General features: G+C 41.0%; 2 protein-coding genes across 8 annotated transcripts in view; both read left to right on the top strand.

The window, feature by feature from the left end:
• The window catches only part of LOC129181477 (cytosolic carboxypeptidase 4), a 98782-nt gene extending 94886 nt beyond the window's left edge, over positions 1-3896 (top strand). For all 6 annotated transcript variants that reach the window (XM_054776734.1, XM_054776738.1, XM_054776735.1 and 3 more), the window contains one exon: positions 1747-3896. In XM_054776734.1, the coding sequence (XP_054632709.1) occupies positions 1747-1900 (154 nt within the window). In that variant the 3' untranslated portion in view covers positions 1901-3896. The remainder of the gene's footprint in view (positions 1-1746) is intronic.
• An 11435-nt stretch (positions 3897-15331) lies between these two features.
• The window catches only part of LOC129181900 (paired box protein Pax-6-like), a 28617-nt gene continuing 24629 nt past the window's right edge, over positions 15332-19319 (top strand). The window contains exon 1 of one of the 2 annotated variants that reach the window (XM_054777654.1): positions 15332-15433. In XM_054777654.1, coding sequence (XP_054633629.1) covers positions 15421-15433 — 13 coding nt within the window. In that variant the 5' untranslated portion in view covers positions 15332-15420. The remainder of the gene's footprint in view (positions 15434-19319) is intronic. The other variant, XM_054777656.1, reaches the window with a different exon arrangement.

Consider the following 19319-nt stretch of genomic DNA (forward strand, 5'->3'; position numbering starts at 1 on the left):
TTGCATTCTGAAAAATCTGAATGTTAGCAAAAATGGGAATTATTGGTATGTGGAAAATGGCATGAATGTCCTTATTATTATTATTATTATTATTATTAGTTGAATGCTTTGATGTTGGAATGGTCCGAACGGGTTGAGAAATGTGGAAATAGCTAGAACTCTTTAGATCAAAGGCATTTTGCCTTCCGGAAGAAAAAAACTTGGGAATATTTGTACTGTGGCTAATAGCATGAATGCCTTGTTGGAGTTGATGTTGGAATGAGTTGAATCGGTTGGCAGTAGTAAATGTGGCAGTAGTAGCAGGTAAGAATTAGTTGTAGGGAAAAGGGTGAATTTGGGGAAAATTGTGAATTTTGGATTGTCCCCAAAATTTCACCAGTTCTTACATATCCCGTTTCCGATGATTCAAGAAAATGTAATCCAAATCCATTCAGAAATGTTCAAGTTATTTTGAACACAAACTGACAAACCAATGATGTAGTTGTCACTTTTTGGCATTGTGGTGCTGTGGCACGACCCCAGGATGCGGAGGATGGGACCCAAGTGCAGGTAAAATGTTTATTTTAATAATAATAATAATAATAGCCGTGCAGTGGCAGGTTCCAACAACGAGCAGTGCATTGACAATGCTCCAACAACCCAAGGGCGCACACACCTGAACTAAATAGGACGACTAAAATTAGCAAACGAGAGATGAACGAGAGGTGAAGAAGACAGAACACAGAAGTGCTACTGAAAACGGAAGTGCTACAAAATAAAAGCCGTGAAACGGGAACTCTGGCATAAAAATGGAAAATGAAATGTCGTGAGAGTAGTGACACAAACATTTTGGGTTTGACCTTTAACTCCAGCAGACGAATGCAGTGTCAAAACCGCCGTTTATGGCCATTAAAGCAAAGAGTTTGACGGTGCTTTATTTTAAAGACAAAACACAAATTGGGTGGACTACTGGTTAGCATGTTTCTGTCGGTGTGTCTGCAGTGCGTGCATGTTTTTTTTGGGGTACAAGATTGATCACCATTTGCAGTTTTATATATGGGGCGGCACGGTGGTCTAGTGGTTAGCATGTTGGCCAACACAGTAACAGCCCGGAGATGGGAAGACCTGGGTTGGATTCTCCCTTGGGCATTTCTGTGTGGAGTTTGCATGTTCTCCCCGTGTGTGCGTGTGGGTTTTCTGGGTACTCCAGTTTCCTCCCACATTCCAAAAACATGCATGTTAGCTTCATTGGAGACTCTAAATGGTCCATAGGTATGAATGTGAGTGTTTGTCTATATGTGCCCTGCCATTGGCTGGACACCAGTCCAGGGTGTACAACGCCTGTCGCCCCGAGTCAGCTGGGATAGGCTCCAGCATACCCACGTGACCTGAAAGAGGAGAAGAGGTCCAGAAAATGGATGGATTTACATTTTCATTGTATTTTATGAACAGAATGATGAATGAGGGAACACGATTATCTATGTATAACATCCCGTTTCCGATAATTCGTGAAAATGTAATCCAAATCCATTCAGAAATGTTCAAGTTATTTTGAACACAAACCGACATCCAGATACATAAGACATAACCGCCGCGTGGCGCTTTGCGGAGAAAAAAAAATATTCGACAATTTAATCACCCCCTGACTTTGTAAAGAACTTGCACAAATAATTGAGTTCCACTTCATTTAAGATAACACTGCGCACATCTATTTTAAATTCGGATGACAGAATGCAAACTTCTTCTATCTTGTCTTCTCTCATCCAGCTGTTTTGAAGATGACGAGCCTCCGTGCGCTGAAGACATTGAATATTCCACAGAGTGTCCTGGTCTTAAAGGCAGTGACATGGAATCAGATATAAACAGATGCATGGCCGGCACTGATGAGGAGGAGGGTGTTGCTGCCATTCACAGCAGTTAAGTCCTGTACCTCACACAACACTGATGTCCACTGAGACTCTAGCTCAACGGTTCTTTTCACACAAACATGAATGTTTTCAAAAACTCATATTTTCCCCACTCTGGTGTTTAAAAAAAAAAAATCTGTCTTTATCCGCCACCATTCACTGGTTCTCATGCACATTTTGGTTCGGTCGGACTGAACAGGCGTTCAATCTTGGTCAGCTTGCTAGCGGACTGGAGTGCAGAGTGAGGAAAATGTGGACGCTAACTGCACCAAAGGACCGGCTATGGTGTGTCACCAAATGCAACTAAAATCAGGCAATGTTTAGCAAAACCCAACAGACAGCTGAGTAAAAATCACCAAAATAATAAAATGTATAAATACATGACAATACAGGTGGAATGTACACCATACGTGTACCACTGTTTAAGACGCCCACACATTTTACATGTTTGTCTTTATGCTTCACTGGTCATGTTTTTTTGTCAGGTCGTGAGATTTCGCACTTTGCTCGGCGGCCCATGAATACACCATAGTTGTGTGCTGTGACACCGTGACTCCGATTCCATCTTCTCATGGATCATTATCATTCATTAGTGGTGAGTCCCTATACAGTTTAGACTTTATACTTTAAATGTGTTTAATAAGTGTGTCAGGCAAATCTAAAATGGATATTTTTAGACATAAAAATAGCTATTTTTATCGGTTTATCAATTACTCACAGATTTTCAGAATACCAGAATTCACTGGTAGGCGTGGAAGGTAACTCCCGCAAAAAGCAGGGATATATACATTATATATTTGAAAAAGTTATACAAGCATATGGAACCCAGAATACATCATGTTTTCGTCTCACAGTGTCCCATACTCGCATTGAGCTGTGACTTTATGCAACTGCTTTACTGAGCATGATTTTGTCCACCGACAAATGAGTGTTAATGCTAACTGTACTGCACACACGATCTACATTCCTACCCTCACCTATGGTCGCCTGTAGTGACCAAAAGGACAAGACGGTGGGTACAAGCGGCCACGGGTGGCTGGGCTCTCCCTTAGACAGAAGGTGAGACTCACTGTCATCCGGGAGAAACCCGGAGTAGGACCGCTGCTCCTCCGCATTGAGAGGAGCAAGGCGAGGTGGCCCGGGCATCTGGTCAGGATGGGGAGGTGTTCAGGGCATGTTCGACCCGTAGGAGGCCTCGGGGAAGATCCAGGACACGTTGGAGAGACTTTGTCTCTCAACTGGCCTGAGAATGCCTCAGGAGCTGCCGGAGAGAGGGAAGTCTGGGCTTCCTTGCTGAGGCTGTTGTGTCGACAAAAGGCCAAAACGCGGAGAAAATTATGAGTTTTAAAATATCCATGTTTATGTGGACATACTGTAACCTGGGGTCCTTGGATCCCATATAGTCTTCATAGGAGGTTAAAAAAATCAGGATTGTTATGAGTGGCCCTAACTTTTTGCATAAAATGGAGTAGTTTTTTTTACATTTACTTACATATTGTCATACTGTGTATGCATATAACAATAAAATATCGATAAATAAAGCAGAATAAACACACTGAATGCACAGTTGTCTTTGTGTGAATGTTTCATAGCTTCCGTGTGATTCTTAAGTGGGTCCGTGACTCGAAAAAGGTTAAGAAACACTGCTCAAGATGAAACAAGGAACAGGTGTGCTCATGTAAAACCCTCTCCAGTGGTCCAAGTGGGTGTGTCTTGCATGTATGTGCATGTATAGTTAGAAACATCCATTTCTTTATCACCATCACACACTGTTTTCTCTGCGCAAAAATCATTGATATTCTCCACATGCTCCTCTCTCGTCTCCAAGCCTTGCCAGTGTCTGTCCAGCGAGTGGTTATACAACGACACATCGCTGCGTCAATGAATGATCACCAAAAAGCATTTTAATACACTGCTGGACTTTCTGAGTAGCTGTGGAAAAGCTGTATTCATTAGTGGAGCAATCCCTACAGCCGGCAGAGGATCTGGCTGCTTGACCAGAATTCTCAGCCTGCACACCTGGCCCTAGTCCTCCTTGGGAATGTGATGTTTTCCATTCATAGACAACTTCAGTCTGGTTTGAAATCAGTGGCGGTTGCTCTAAGACTGCAAGGGAAGCTCAGCTTCCCCTAAAATGTCCACACACACACACACACACACACACACGCCCACACACACACACACACACACACACAAGTGGTGATATATGTGTAACCCGCCCTGTTACGCACCGCCCGCATTGGGACTCGCACTCAGAACCTTCGCAATGGGAGGTGAGCGCGCTGACCAGACGGCCAAAAGGCCGGACTGTCGACCGCGTGTTCAGCGTAGCTCTTAAGGCAGTGAGGTTTACCAACGTACACCTGCACAGCCTCATAGGCTGGCATCCGTTACATATGGACTGCTGTGTGTACATTTCATTGACGAAATATGCGCAAGAATACATTCATCTTTTGTTCAGAATCAGCTCCATATCACAGGTGACTGACACGACGTCCTTCTCATTCATTCACCACAGCACTTTTGCACAGGCGGACGCTGAGCGTCTACTAACATAAGGTTGTACTGTCATTTTATGCTCTTAATATGTCAGTTGCTGGGTTTCAACACATTATAGGCATTTGTGTCACTTCTTTAGTGGGGTACTTAACGGCGTACACACTCAGCACACCGCAAAAAATGATTTGGAAGAAAGTTTAAAAAAGTTTCCCAACAATGAAAAAGTAGACCAGAGTTAGCTAGTTTTTCACACCTGCACACGTGCAGCACTTGAAATACATGTCCACGAGACCATAAACCGAGACGAGGGGGCCGTGTTCCGCCCACACACCTGGGATGTGGGCCTTTAAGAAGTCGGACAGCAGATGGCGCCGTCGCCTGCCGGTACCGGTCTCGCTCCAACGTCTGTTTCAATCAGCTGACAAGACGCGTCACAGGAAGGTCACGAGACCACTCTGAAGAAGACGGCAAGTGTCAGGTATGAAAAACTTGCCAACTCTGGTCTGTCAAAAAGAACAGTCTAGAATTTATTAATGACAGACCAAATGAACGTCATCGGGTTAAGGAAGTTGCTAGAAATTGGTTATTTTTTGCTAATAACAAGCTGAAAACCTCATTTTGATTGTTTTTCACCAACAAATCAGGAATATTTATCTCAATACTGATCACATGGATTAATTCTAAACGTTTCACTTTATTTATGATGAGTGTCATTGGCCTGGGGTGCCATAAAAGGGAGGCAGTCGAGAATCCTGACTGCCAGGGGGCCCAAAAAATAGGTAAATACTAATCAAATGAATCCTAGTTTTTTGTTTTTTTAAAGGGGTGGAAGCAACATGATTTTTTTCCCATGAGGCCTACAGTTCCTGGCTGCAATCCTGCTATTGGCAGAACCCTAAAATCACCTTCATTTCGACAAAAACATATTTGTCTTGCTTTTTCGAGAGAACATATGAGACGACTGTCTTCACCACTGAGAAAGGCTGGTCATCTAGTCCTAATACTGTAATTCAATTATTTTACGAGTTTGCATCCTGCAATGCGTACCGCAAAACTGTGTGGCATGAATAGCATGTTAAAAAGCGTTAATTATTAAATTAAACATATTAAATTGTGCACCGTTTTTTCATCTATTTATTCCTCCCCCTCTTCTTCTTTTTCTTCTTCTTCCCAGTTCTTGTTCCGCCTCATTTCTTGTCCACTACCCACTCTTCCATTTCTTAACCAATTCAAACAAATCCAACATCAAAATGTTCAGCTCACTCGGGACAAGCGTGCTTGCAATTCATACTCTTCAAAATATTCAGACATTTAGTGTAATTCCATATTTTCTGTGAAAGATTTCCCATTGAAAATGAATGGGCAATTTAAATTGCACCCTCTGCTGGTGAAATGTTGTTTTACATACACCATTACAGAATCAGTCTGTGGAATCGACAGTAGTAACATGGCTTAGTTCAGGGGTGCCCAAACCTTTCCCACTGCGGGCCACAGACTGAAAAATGAACGGATGCAAGGGCCACTTTGATATATGCTCAGAAGTTATATATATTTCAAGAAAAACTGCATTTCATCTTTGTGATAAAGGTGAAAAAGCCTACTATTAGTGTCAACGTCGCTCTTTGCTCTATTTTTTCCCCCCGTTTTTGCTGTTGTTTATGTTTTTTATTTTCAAAATAGTTCAACTTTCTTCCTAAATAATTCATGCATATTATGACTTTATTCCCATAATATTTTGAAGGTTTTCCTATCATATTATAACTTTTTCCTCCACTGAATTTCCAAATTATTCCAACTTTATTTTGTTTTGTTTGTTTCTCATATTACAACTTCTAAAAAGTCAGGTACTTTCTTTAATATTTCATGTCTATGTGGCTACAATTACATGATTTTTCCTCATAATATAACAAGTTTATAAATATATCTTTCTTCTGTTATATTTAATCTTTATTTTTGTAAAATTCCTGCAGATTTTTCCATTTTAACTGTTGGGTTCTTCTTTTCAGTTTTCTTGACATTTATGACGTTATTTTCCCTCATATTATTACGACGTTGTTCTCGTAAAATTGGGGCTTTTTTGTGTTACACTACAACATTTTTCTCTTCATATTTTGACTTTATTCTTGTAATATTACTGCTGATTTTTCCATTTTTTCTGTTTTGTTTTCTTTAGTTTTCTTGTTAAATGATGTTTTAAGAATGTGCCGTGGGCCAATGAAAACACAGCCGTGGTGGGCAAATTCTGGTGAGTTTCTGAAAGTTGTGTAGCTCAGCTGCCAGAGTGTTTGGCTCCTGACCCACAGAGTGTTGGTTCAATTGCAGAGTTGAGCTCAAATGAAGTGTTTCATTTTAGCATATTTCCACAGCATTTCAGCCTAGCTTCAGCTTCCAAACGGCTCCTATGTTCATTCTAAACGGAGCTTTTCGTACCTTTACAAAGCATTACAGTTTCGCTTCAGCTTTTCAGCAGCATCTAGTTTAATATGCCATTTGAAGAACAAACACTGAACAGAGTATGGTCAGATTTCAAGGCTCACGGTGTGTAATTATTAAAACAAATTTAATGAATCGGACTAATCAGACTCCCTATTTTTGAAATGTGGTGGAGAATGAAAGGAAATACTTTAGTTTTGACTTATAATTAGTTTGGCCCTTATATGGAATCCTTTGTAGTATTCTACGCGTTTAATCCTATTAACTGTGGGCTGCACTTTGGGCGCCACTGTTGTGTGATTGTGAAGGCAACATCCTAAACATTAAACGTCCAGCTACTTGTGGACCGAACTGGATCAAAAAGTCTCCTTAAACTCCTTGGAGTAACTCTGTCAACACAGCCATATGCGTTCTCAATCCTGCTTTCCCGAGGCTTATTTTAATGTAATTTACAATATTGAGTGACTTGGCATCAGATTCGTAACAGTGCTGTAGGTTTTACACACTCATTTATGGCTGGCCAGCCAACAGAGGCACTAAATTTTCACTAATGACTTTCCAATGGTCTTTAATTCTCCATTTAGGAGGAGAAGAAATGTCAGGGCCGACGGAAAGGTTAATGTGACTTTCACCCACTAATAAACATGGTTTGATCAGGGAACAATGCAATTAAAAGCTTTATTTTATTTGCCGGCCTCTCTCACACACACACACACACGCACGCACACGCAGAGAACACAGTGACTCACCAATTACATTTGAATTTTCAATTAAATCATTGAAGTTAACAAACAGAATGGGTGCTACACTCGAAGAAAGAGAATCTTCTTTTCGGTCTGGAAATAACATCATTTAAAAGTTCAACCCATTAAAAGCTGGTGATAAATCTTGTGATGTCGTGCGCTGCATCACAGTAACACCCTTCATTCGGTCAGTTCCTGTCATCTGGCGTTTCCTGTTCTCTGCTGTTTGCAGGCAACTCGATCCGGTGACGAGGCAGGTGTACAGTCTTCGTCTACCACACCTCATCATTTCCCCGTGTTGAGCTGATCCCGCTGTTCTGTGCAGCAACGTCCATGTTCCCCTGTCGGCATGGTGTGGTATACGTTGGCACCGCTCAATGTGTCCAGAAAGGAGTATGATGAAGCAGAGCTTTTTTCTTTTTAATCCAACCCCTTTTCTATGTCAGTTGCTGATCATTTATTCACCCATCCATCCATGTTCTGTTCTATATACGAGATCATACACAAGATTGGGTCCACGAGACGAGACAAGACTTTAAAATGAATTTCAGGAAAAGTACAAGGAGAAAACAACGGTTTTTATTTTTTATAAACAATATTATTGTCACCATTTGTCACCGTTGTCCACACACCTGGACAAGCTGGTGAGGAAGGCAGGCTCTGTCATTGGCAGATCCGGGCAGCCTGACAGCTGTGGCAGAGCAGAGGACACCAAGGAGGCTCCTTTCCGTCATGGACAACCAGCATCATCTCAGTGGCAGATTACCATCACTGTCCTGCTCCACCCATAGAATGAGCAGACCATTCCTCCTCCACGCCAAGCAACTTTTCAACACAACAGAGGATTGGTCTTGTCAGAAATGGTTTAATTGTTGGACTGTACTTTTCCACAAAAACATCAACGGTGACAATTATCTCCAAATGTTGAATGAGCGTGTTGTTTGTACTCTGAGGAATGCCAAGTTTTCGTCTTCAAGGAAGTGCTTGGTGGGCCCAAGATGGTGCTCCACCACACCGGAGGAGAACTGTAACTGATCGGCTGACAGAGCTTTTTGGTGGCCGTGTTATTGCTTTGAACCGCCGGGTGGGACAACCCACGGGGTCCCCTGTCTTGAAATGCTGGCCTTCCAACCGTATTAAAGAGCAGCGTTTCTTCAGCAACGTATTCAACTACATCGGCTGTGAACGCACACCATTTTGCGCTGTATTTACTTTGCTGATCAAACCTCTCAGTGAGTGTTGAGTAGTGGTGTGTAGTTTTTTTTTTAGATAGGGTCAGGTGGATATGCGTAGGTGGGCGAGTTTGTTTAGTTTATGTTGCCACCACTTCCTTACAAATTTGGCATACCGGCTCATTCGTGTCGATGGGCTTCCCTTGCTCATTATTAACATCCCCACGCGGGGGTGTGGCATTTTCACTTTGCAACCCTTTTTCTTTCCTCCATTGTTCCTCACGAAGCTCCACTATGTGCACCCCCCCCACACACACACACTGTGAGACAAAGTGACTGTATGACTGACCAAAGGTCTTACTCCATCTCAAAACATCTCAAGCCGTTCTATGAAGCATCTAGCCGGGTTCCAGAGTAACTTTTTTAGTAGGAGACTGCAGTGACCCCTAACGTCAAATTTTAGGAGAGCAAGCAGAAAATATAGTAAATATTCACATTTCCTCTTATTTTCACTGTACTTGAAGAATAAATGGCAACCGTCTAACCACCTGTTACTGTCCCCAGCTTCTGGAAGGCCTCCTTGGTAGCATCATATGCAATATAATTCCAATGCTGTCATTTTTTCACACATAAGCCAATCACAGTGCCCGCGACGCAAGAGAGTTAGCATCGCAGCGGCAAGTTTTCTGGAGGTTGGCCTATGCAAATTTAATGATTAACCTTGCAAATTGTGACTTTGCCAAGCTACGGTGGCTTACCTGGGTGAGGTCGTGGGCAGTGGCACAGTTAAGATGGTAGAGGCTAAAATCGAGGCTGTTGCTTCATTCCCAGTCCCACCCACAACTAGCCTGGCTGCCCCAACGACCGTTTGAGTTGACACAAGCGACATTAACACTTTTCAATCAGGTACATCTATCTGATCACCGACCTAACCCTAACCCTAACCCGAACCACTACTCATTAGTTATTCATTAGTTCCTCAGGAACCACTCTACTCATTTGTTCCTCATTATTTCCTCAGTAACTAGTCTAAATGTATGTGCCTTACAATTAGTTCTTCATTAGTTCCTCTGTAACTACTGTAAATGTATGTCTTTTAGTTCCTAGTAAGTAGTAAGTAGTCTACATGAATGTACCTTAGTATTAGTTCCTCAGTAAGTACTGTATTTCAGTGCACCTTATTGTAAAGTGTGACCCACATAACACATAATTTGTCATGTCCTGTGTGCTGCTTTGCTGCCCTCTGCTGGTTGTTTGGTGTAGCACACCCCTGAGCCGGCCAGGAGAGCCTAATTGGACACACCTGCAACCAATTAGCACCTGGTCTTCTTAAGCAGCAGCCAGACAATCCACCAGTGCCAGATTGTTACCCGCTATTCATCAGTCTGCAGCGCTTTCTAGATCCTTGTTTCATGTGTCGAGCTTCTTCCGGTCCCTCAAGTATTCCCTTCCAGGCTATTCTCCACTAGTGGTGTTTTGTGTTTTCTATGGTATCCTGCTTGGTTCCCAGCAGCGACTTTAGTTTTGTATTTTCTTTGCCAGGGCGGCACGGTGGTCTAGCAGTTAGCATGTTGGCCACACAGTCACAGTCTGGAGATGGGGAAGACCTGGGTTGGATTCTCTATTGGACATCACTGTGTGGAGTTTGTGTGTTCTCCCCGTGCTTGTGTGGGGGGAAAAAAAGTGTATTGTTTACTGGCTTTGCTTGGCATCATGAACTCTACTACAGAAATCAGTGTTTTCTACACGTTGGCTTCTTAAACTATTATTAAAAATGTGCCATTGGTGAAACCTTTTCAATATGTTGCCTTGTCTTGGGCTGCATTCTCTTTTGCATCATCATTTTACATTCTTTTATATGCTAATGTTTGATAGCAAATGCTAACTGGATGTAATACATGAACTGTGTGCCCTAATGAACGTTACGTAGCTAATGTGACTGACATATTAGCAGTACTCACTCACTAGTACACAACTACTTAGGATTATGTGGAATGATCTTTATTTCCATGTTGAAGTGAATTATGATAGCAACTACTTTGATGACCTGGAAACTCTGAACATGTGAATGTGAAATACTAATCATGAATATTTACAATAGAGTATCAGAGTTTACTGCTTACATTTTGTATATGTTTTATAGAAAGAGGTACATCATTTGGACTTGTACTTGCATGCTGAGAAAGTGCTTGCATTCCTGATATATGTTTATAACCTACAGAAATACATACTCATATTTTGTTAAAATAAATATATACTTTCTATATTTATAGTAGTAGGTAGATCTTTGGGACTTGCTCATTTTAAAAGTAGCTGGCAGGCTAAAAAAGTGTGAGCACCCCTGGTCTAGACAGTACTTTTAGACAATTCCCGCATCCTTCCACCAAATATTAGTGCCAGGTGTTTTCACTGACTAGAAAAACTCACCAAGCAGTTGTCAATTTCAGATTCACCAGCTTAGATTTATGTTACAGTGATTGACTGTAGCAAAAAGATGTAATTCATCTCGTTCCTTCTTCCAAACGACACTGATACTGTCTTTGCCCCTCTCAGGTAAAAGAAAGGGGGTTCCTTGATATCTCCGTTTGGTTTGGGGTTAGACTGGGTTAAAAAAGTGTGTTTAAAGCATTTGTGAAGTAATTGGATCAACACATTGCAGCTAATAATAATTACAGGCATTTACACAGTAATGATGGACCAAACATTTCTGTAGCAGATGTTTCATGTATTATGGTTCACACAGTTCAGAAAGGACAAACACCTGAGAGGTACAAAATGAAATTACCGACTTAAATTGCTGCTGAGATATTTCACTTCAGCTGAAGGGTGAACACCACCGACCAACACCTCCCCCCACACCCCCTCTCTCTTTCTCACACACACACACACACATTCCCACCCACAATTAATAGCTGCTAAGAAATCACATTTGGTAATTGCTTTGTAGCACTAACCTTTTCTCTAGCAATTAAATTAGGGATGAGTGGAGCTTGGCTTGGCTTTATGAAGTCAGCAATTCACACACACATCATGTGTGTGGGTGTGTGTGTGTGTGTGTGTGTGTGTGCGTGTGCCTGTGTGTGTAGTCCAACAGGGGGGAAGGGAACTTGTGAAAGCATTTTCATTTGTCTATGTTTCGGTAACATATTGTCACCCTAACAAAGCAATACAAGCACTACAAGTTGTACAAAAATAAAAATGAAAATTGTTTTCTTTCTCATGCTGGGCTTGCCACAAAAGATATACCCAAAATAAATATTATTTCTCTATGCCTCTACAAGGTCTTACCTTAATTTTTTCCGATGTATTTAAACCAGCAAAGACTTTGGGATACAGCAAGTGAACAAAAAAGATGGGAAGGTAAGATGAAACAAGCTTTGCTCCTTCCAATTGTAATATGTGATGTATTCCAATGTAACTTGTATGCATGTTCAAATAAATGAAACCATAACCGTCACCAGGGTCTACATGGATGATCTTGGGGACATTTTCATGCTTACTGACGTACATGTCAAGATTCAAGATTCAAGATTCAAGAGTTTTATTGTCATATGCACAGTAAAACAGGTTGTTCCGCTATGCGATGGAATACTTATTCTGTTCATTCTCCCAAGAAAAGAAAGAAAGAAAACACAAGAAAAAGAATAAGAACATAAGAAACATAAATACCAATAAATTAAACAACAACAACAGAAGAGACATTAATACAAATAAACAATACCAATTAATAAATAAATAAAGTGCTATGAGTGTGTGCGTGTGTGAGTGCTTGGTTGAGAAGCCTGATGGCCTGTGGGTAAAAGCTGTTTGCCAGCCTTGTGGTCCTGGACTTCAAACTCCTGTAGTGTTTTCGCTGTTGGAGTAAGAGTTTGCTCAGTCTTCTTGTTGTATGAAATGATTCATGAACGATGCTGAGGGCTGCTCCACAAGGCAGGTCTAGTGACCTGGGTGCCCTGCTCACGTGGCGCCTCACCGGTCTAGCTCCGTAACCCCTGTACCAGTCTGGCGTGATGACCTAATGGGACATGTCAGGGTGCCACGATGCAGCTTCCACTGCCATTTGCTGGTCTGCTCGGGGTGGGGGGCTCTGGGTGCATATATATCAATATACATGCACACATGTAGACATGCCCCAGGGCCTTGGAAGTTTCCATAGTTTTACATATTTTCTAAATAATTTCCATTTTTATATGCAGGCCGAAAACTTCACATTAGCACTGACAAACAAGTAAGTGGTGTGCTCCATCTTTTTATACAGCAGCTGTGTCAGCCACGTGACTTTTTCTTGGAGTGATAAGCGTATCGACACAGGGCTTCACTCTATGACCTTGACACATGCGCCCACGCATCGATGTTCCCGTACCACCGCTACATGTTAACTATGGCATCGCTACTGTGAATGGTAATACAGTAATCCCTCCTTTATTGTGGTAAACTGGGTCCAGACTCAATAAGTGGATTTCCACAGAGTAGGATTCAAAATTAATACACAGAATATTGTTGTAGTTATGGCATAGAAAATCTGTTTACGACCTTGTAAATATGTTTTTTTTGCATCATTAGAGCCCTCTAGAGATGAAATAACACCCATATAGTCACCTTTACAATCCTATTACCCAAAGAAGTAATATTAGTGATGGTTGAGTATTGACCCGGTCGTTCAAAATTCACAACTTTGTTACTGAACCAGAACTCTGTTCACTCGTTCACTTACCCTGCTGCTGCTGGCTGAATTGAAAAGGGAAAAGCCACCAATCAGCATAAGCCGATTTCCGTAAAAAAATCGTGTGATCGTCAAATGCCAAAAAATGCCTTTCAAAGCCGATCACCTGTGGCTAGCACTCCGCAGCCCGCAGCGATCCTTTCCTGTGGTGTAGTGTCGTGCCCTAACTCACATTTGGCCAGTGTCGTCCTCCCGCGTTCCCTCAAAGCGAAAGTGATCACGTCTGCCGCGTGGAACCTAAGTGCGAGCACATGCCACAAACACGATCTTGTGTGGGTGAAAAGCTTTTATACGGTATTTAAAGAACAACACTTTATGGAGTATGGTGAGTTTTGGAGGCTCACGGAAGCTCACGTCAACAACCCGTATGTATGTGACAGCCAAGTCTCCTCAAAGGGATAGTTGGGATTTTTTGACATGAAGTTGTATGACATCCCCATCAGTGGTGTAGTCCATCAACGGCAACTTCCCCCCCTTCCCACTTGGTCCCCTAAGTCCAGTTCTGGTTGGACTTTGGTGAAGAAGAACATAGTTCCAGGTAGCCGCTGGGGTTTCACACGTAAGGAGTTTGGCTTCTCAAAACAATATGCGTTCAAAAGAGCGCATCACAAAATGCCTCCTCGACCTCACAAATGGCTCGGTGTTATATTTGTCGCCTGTCCATTTTTGTGTGTCTGACGAAGACGATCGCATCGTGGCCATCTTGTTTTCGTGTGTGTTCCACGGCGGTAGAAGACGTGAGAGTCTTCAACACATACACACAGAATGGGCAAGAGACAGTGCGCAGGCGGGGGACAAATATGACCCCGAGCCATTTGTGAGGTCGAGGAGGCATTTTTGTGATGAACGCATATTGTTTTGAGAAGCCAAACTCTTTACTTGTGAAACCCAGCGGCTACCTGGAACTACCTTGTTCATCACTGAAATCACCCACAACTGGACTTAAGAGACCAAGTGGGGGGGTAAGTCGCTGTTGATGGGGATCTCATCCAAATTCATGTCAAAAATCCGCACTGTCCCTTTAAGGAAGGCGCCTCATCCTCTGGAAGTTTTAGGATTTGTGTCGTAAATCAAATATGTTTTTGTCGAAATGAAGGTGATTTTATGGTTGAAAAAAAAAAACATTGCCCCGCCCCTTATGTAATAATTACTAATTTTATTCAAAATTAACTATTTTTGGGCACTGGCCCTGGTCGTTATGCGTCGTTAAGACATGGGATTGCTATCGGTATCGGACAATTTCAGTCCTGATATCAAGAGCATGTTAACTCCTTTGGTTTACTTCTCTGATGACCTAATCGACATATTTTGTATTCTGTCAAAAATGTGACAAACACTGCAAAATGTCAGGAGAAAGCGTATAACAAGTTACCCAGCATGCCTTGCGGTGGGACTATACGTTTTTTTTGTGGCATGGGTATTGTGTGTCGATATTTATTCAAAGGTTTAACATAAAGGAATTTGGAAATACCCAGTGGGCCGGATTAAGACGCTTGGCGGGCCTGATGTGGCCTGTGGTCTGCAGTTTACCCACCCCTGGTTCAGGGGACGAGAAGGGACCAACATGTAGAAGCCACAAGATGGTGAGAGCATCCACTTTGCCTGTTTCTGTCGTGCCGGATGGGCCAAATAGTCAGCTGGTGCAGTTGCAGGACGAGGACGACAACCACCCTGCAGAGTTTTGCATACTACAGTACCTCCCCACTCCTAATGTAGTTTGTACGCTATCTCTGCATACTAGGGTCTGCATACTACCTCCCCACTCCTATTGTGGTTTATATACTAGCTCTCCATAGCCCTCCTCCTGTTCCCTCCTATTCCACCTCCTGTCTCCTCCCCCCGGAGGACTAGCTCTGTCGCTCTCTGCACTTGTCTCTTCAGTCAAGGAGAAACTAATTGGAGGAAAGAATAGAAGAAAGGAGCTGTGGGAAAACTAAACGAAGCATAAGTTTACTTCTTACAGAATGCCACAAAAAGGTAGGCCTGCTTTGCTTTGGTCATCTCCCTTCAGTGTCCACCTCTTGTCATGCTTGGAAGTCATTTGAACGCCACACAAAATGCCTCTTCAGATCTTCAAACGAACAATCTAGTCTGTAAAACAAGTCTGGTTTGATTTCAATGTATTACTATTGACTTATTTGACTGTTTTAGCAGTTTAAGAAGCTTACTTTTAAATTGCAAAACGTATTGGCCCTCAATAATAAATATACTGCATCATAAAAAACAAAAGTGTCAAAATAATGACATTTTGAGCGTAAACTAAAATGATCTCGTCTGAGTCATCTTACATAGTTTGCTTTGCAAAATAATACACTATAGCATATATTTTTTAAGAGTTTTCCTCATAGCAGCCAACACATCTGATATTTATCAGTTATTATGATTGATTTTAAAGAAACAAATACAAATTGGTTCAGCATTTGGACACCCCCGCATAAATGCGATGGTATTCATACATCATTGACCGGAAAGTGATGTTGTAAATGAGATATCATGTGTCTGTCACAATTACCGCCTACCGAACAACACCAGTTCGACTTAATTGATTGTCCAATTAAGTCGGCGTTGACGAGGTCGTAATTAAGCAAATTAACCGCGCGATTAAACAGGGCGGAACGAATTTAGCCGCCATGCGAACATGTGAATTTGCAGCATCTGGAGCAGAGGACACATGTTCTAATGAACACCTGAGCCCCACAGTGTGGAGTATCAGGCCCGTAACCAGATATTTTTTGGGGGGGTGCAAAAATCACAGTGGACTTTTAAACCAAGCGGACCTTTGTGGCCCGCGGGGGGGGCTGAGTATATAGAATATGGTAGGATCATAGATACGGTATGTCATGCGTGACAACATCCGCTAAAGTGAACGGATTTCATGAATTGACTTCAAGGCAGACGAAGAGGCCAATTAAAGGCTCCGGAAGTTTTATGGCGGTTTTTCAACTGCGTTTGACGAGATCACCAATTTTGGGTTTTTAATCAGCTGAAAGCGTGCTTAAGAAAAACATTCTTCAAATATTTCGCTGTGGCGAATCTGGGTTTCACTTTTTTTTTTTGAACCACTGAAATAAATAAATACATTTCTGAAAGATATGACTTAGTTCAATACAGTAACTCTTTCTTTTGCAACCATTAAATTCAAATTAATTCTTCTGCCCCACACATGGGCGACTGGATGATGTTTCAAGGACATCATTTCACGTCGGATTTTTTAAAATAAAAGGTTAAAAAAACTACAACAAAATCAAAATAGGCGGAGGTAGAAAAATTAGGCCTACTGTTTTTTTATATATATATAAGCGTCCAGCTTAGTGTGATAAATCCTTTGCATTATACAGGATGCCTCTATCAAGGCTGTAGATGCATAGGGCCTATAGGCCCATAGACAAGCATATACAGATATATATATATATATCTATCATTTGCTATTTTATATGTATAGAATAATAATTAATATGCTGTTCTTTTTCATGTATTAATTGTAAAAATATAATTCTATGTGTTTTATTTATTTTTTTTTAATATGACATTATTTTTTATTCAATAAATTAAGGGAAAGGGAGCGCTAACGTAATTTCTAAGTATATTTAAATGTTATTGTAAAAAAAAAATGCTGTTCTTATATGGGGCGGTAGTGCTGTAATTAGCCTTCTATCGACTTCAGTACAAATAGAAATCATCTTTGAATTGCAGTGGGAGTTTTTAAGTTATTAATTACAAATGTTTATAGTGTTATTTTTTATTATTATGTAGGTTATCATGCCGGCATGGCGCACGTCTTGTCTTCATTCCTGCATGCTGACAGCGCCTCGATGAAACTTTGATATTTATCGTTTGTCATTCGGGCTTCCTGGCGCGGTTTTGTGCTGCGTTTTTTTTGTTTTTTTTTTAAAGCCGCAACTAACGAGGCAAATACGGACACCGAAATCCTGCAGACACACAAAGAAAGGCCAGCGGGGAGCTGCGATCTTTGTATTCTTTCACAGGCTGCAAGGTGCTGGGTTGTAGCGGGGACAAGGTGCCTCATAGCCGGCCTGGGTCCTTGTATAGACCTCCTTCATCGTCATTATGCGCGTCGTTAAAGAGAAGAAAACTAGAAGCTTTCAAGTCCTTTCAAGTCCTTTCAAGTTCTTCTCAAGCCAAGCAGAAAGGTTTGCGGGACTATTCGGAATTCATGCCAAACGTTCCCTAGTAACAATTAAACGAATACTGAACTTGTGTACTAATTTCTGTACTCATTTTAGGAAAGAAGTGTACTGCTTCAATACAAACACAACTTGTGTACATTTATGCCTTTGTGGCAGGAATATAGAAACGCATTTCTCTCTTTGTACACACACACATTTGCACTGCTGCCAGAAATGAAACACATATTTAAAAGACTGCTAAAACAGTATTTTAACTTAATCGGTTTTCTCTTTGATTATTTTATTTAGCTTCTTCACTTTTTCACATTTTCATTTCTTTTTGAACACTTTTTTATTTTCCTTTTCCTTCATCAGCAATGTAGTTTTTATTCTTGCTTACTGATCAATTATCTTTAGTCACCATATTTATGTATTCTTATTTTAATCTGCTCTTTACCTTGTCTGAACCTTTTCATTTCTCTTTCCCCCTCTGCTATCACCCCATAAAGTTACCCATCTATAGCAGGGATGGGCAAACTGCGGCCCATGGGCCACGTCAGGCCTGCCGAGCGTCTTAATCGAGCCCACCGGGCATTTCCATTGCCTTGGCACAATCTAAAAGTAGTTCAAAAGAAAACCTAAAAAAAACAAACAAAAAAAACAGTAAAAATGTAAAAAAAAGAGTCTGAATATTATAACTTTACTTGAATATTTCAACTTTTCATTTAAAATTTGAATATTCAGACAAAAAGTGGCAATCTTTCAAAAAAAACCTAATTTCACAACAAGAAAGTTGTCATATGAGAATAAAAAATATTTTAGGAGCACAAAGTTAAAATATTAAACAAAAGAGGATTTTTTTTAAAGTCATAAGGGCTTTGCAATAAGGTACACAAAACTCCAGTAGTTACTGAGGAACTAATGAGTAAAGTAGTTACTGATGAACTAATGAACTAATGAGAAACTAACGAGTAGAGTAGTTACTGAGGAACTAATGAGTAAAGTAGTTACTGAGGAACTAATGAGGAACTAATGAGTAGAGTAGTTACTGAGGAACTAATGAGTAAAGTAGTTACTGAGGAACTAATGAGGAACTAATGAGTAGAGTCGTTACTGAGGAACTAATGACAAAGGCACATTGATTTAGACTAGTTACTGAGCAACAAATGAAGAACTAATGAGGAACTAATGAGTAAAGTAGTTACTGAGGAACTAATGAAGAACAAATAAGGAACTAATGAGTAAAGTAATTACTGAGGAACTAATGAGGAACTAATGACAAAGGCACATCAATTTAGACTAGTTACTGAGCAACAAATTAAGAACTCATGAGGAACTAATGAGTAAAGTAGTTACTGAGGAACTAATGAAGAACTAATAAGGAACTAATGAGTAAAGTAGTTACTGAGGAACTAATGAGGAACTAATGAGTAGAGTAGTTACTGAGGAACTAATGACAAAGGCACATCAATTTAGACTAGTTACTGAGGAACAAATGAAGAACTAATGAGGAACTAATGAGTAAAGTAGTTACTGAGGAACTAATGAAGAGCTAATAAGGAACTAATGAGTAAAGTAGTTACTGAGGAACTAATGAGGAACTAATGAGTAGAGTAGTTACTGAGGAACTAATGACAAAGGCACATCAATTTAGACTAGTTACTGAGGAACAAATGAAGAACTAATGAGGAACTAATGAGTAAAGTAGTTACTGAGGAACTAATGAAGAGCTAACG

This window comes from Dunckerocampus dactyliophorus, chromosome 5 (genome assembly GCF_027744805.1).
Source record: "Dunckerocampus dactyliophorus isolate RoL2022-P2 chromosome 5, RoL_Ddac_1.1, whole genome shotgun sequence".
In the NCBI taxonomy this organism is placed as follows: Eukaryota; Metazoa; Chordata; class Actinopteri; order Syngnathiformes; family Syngnathidae; genus Dunckerocampus; species Dunckerocampus dactyliophorus.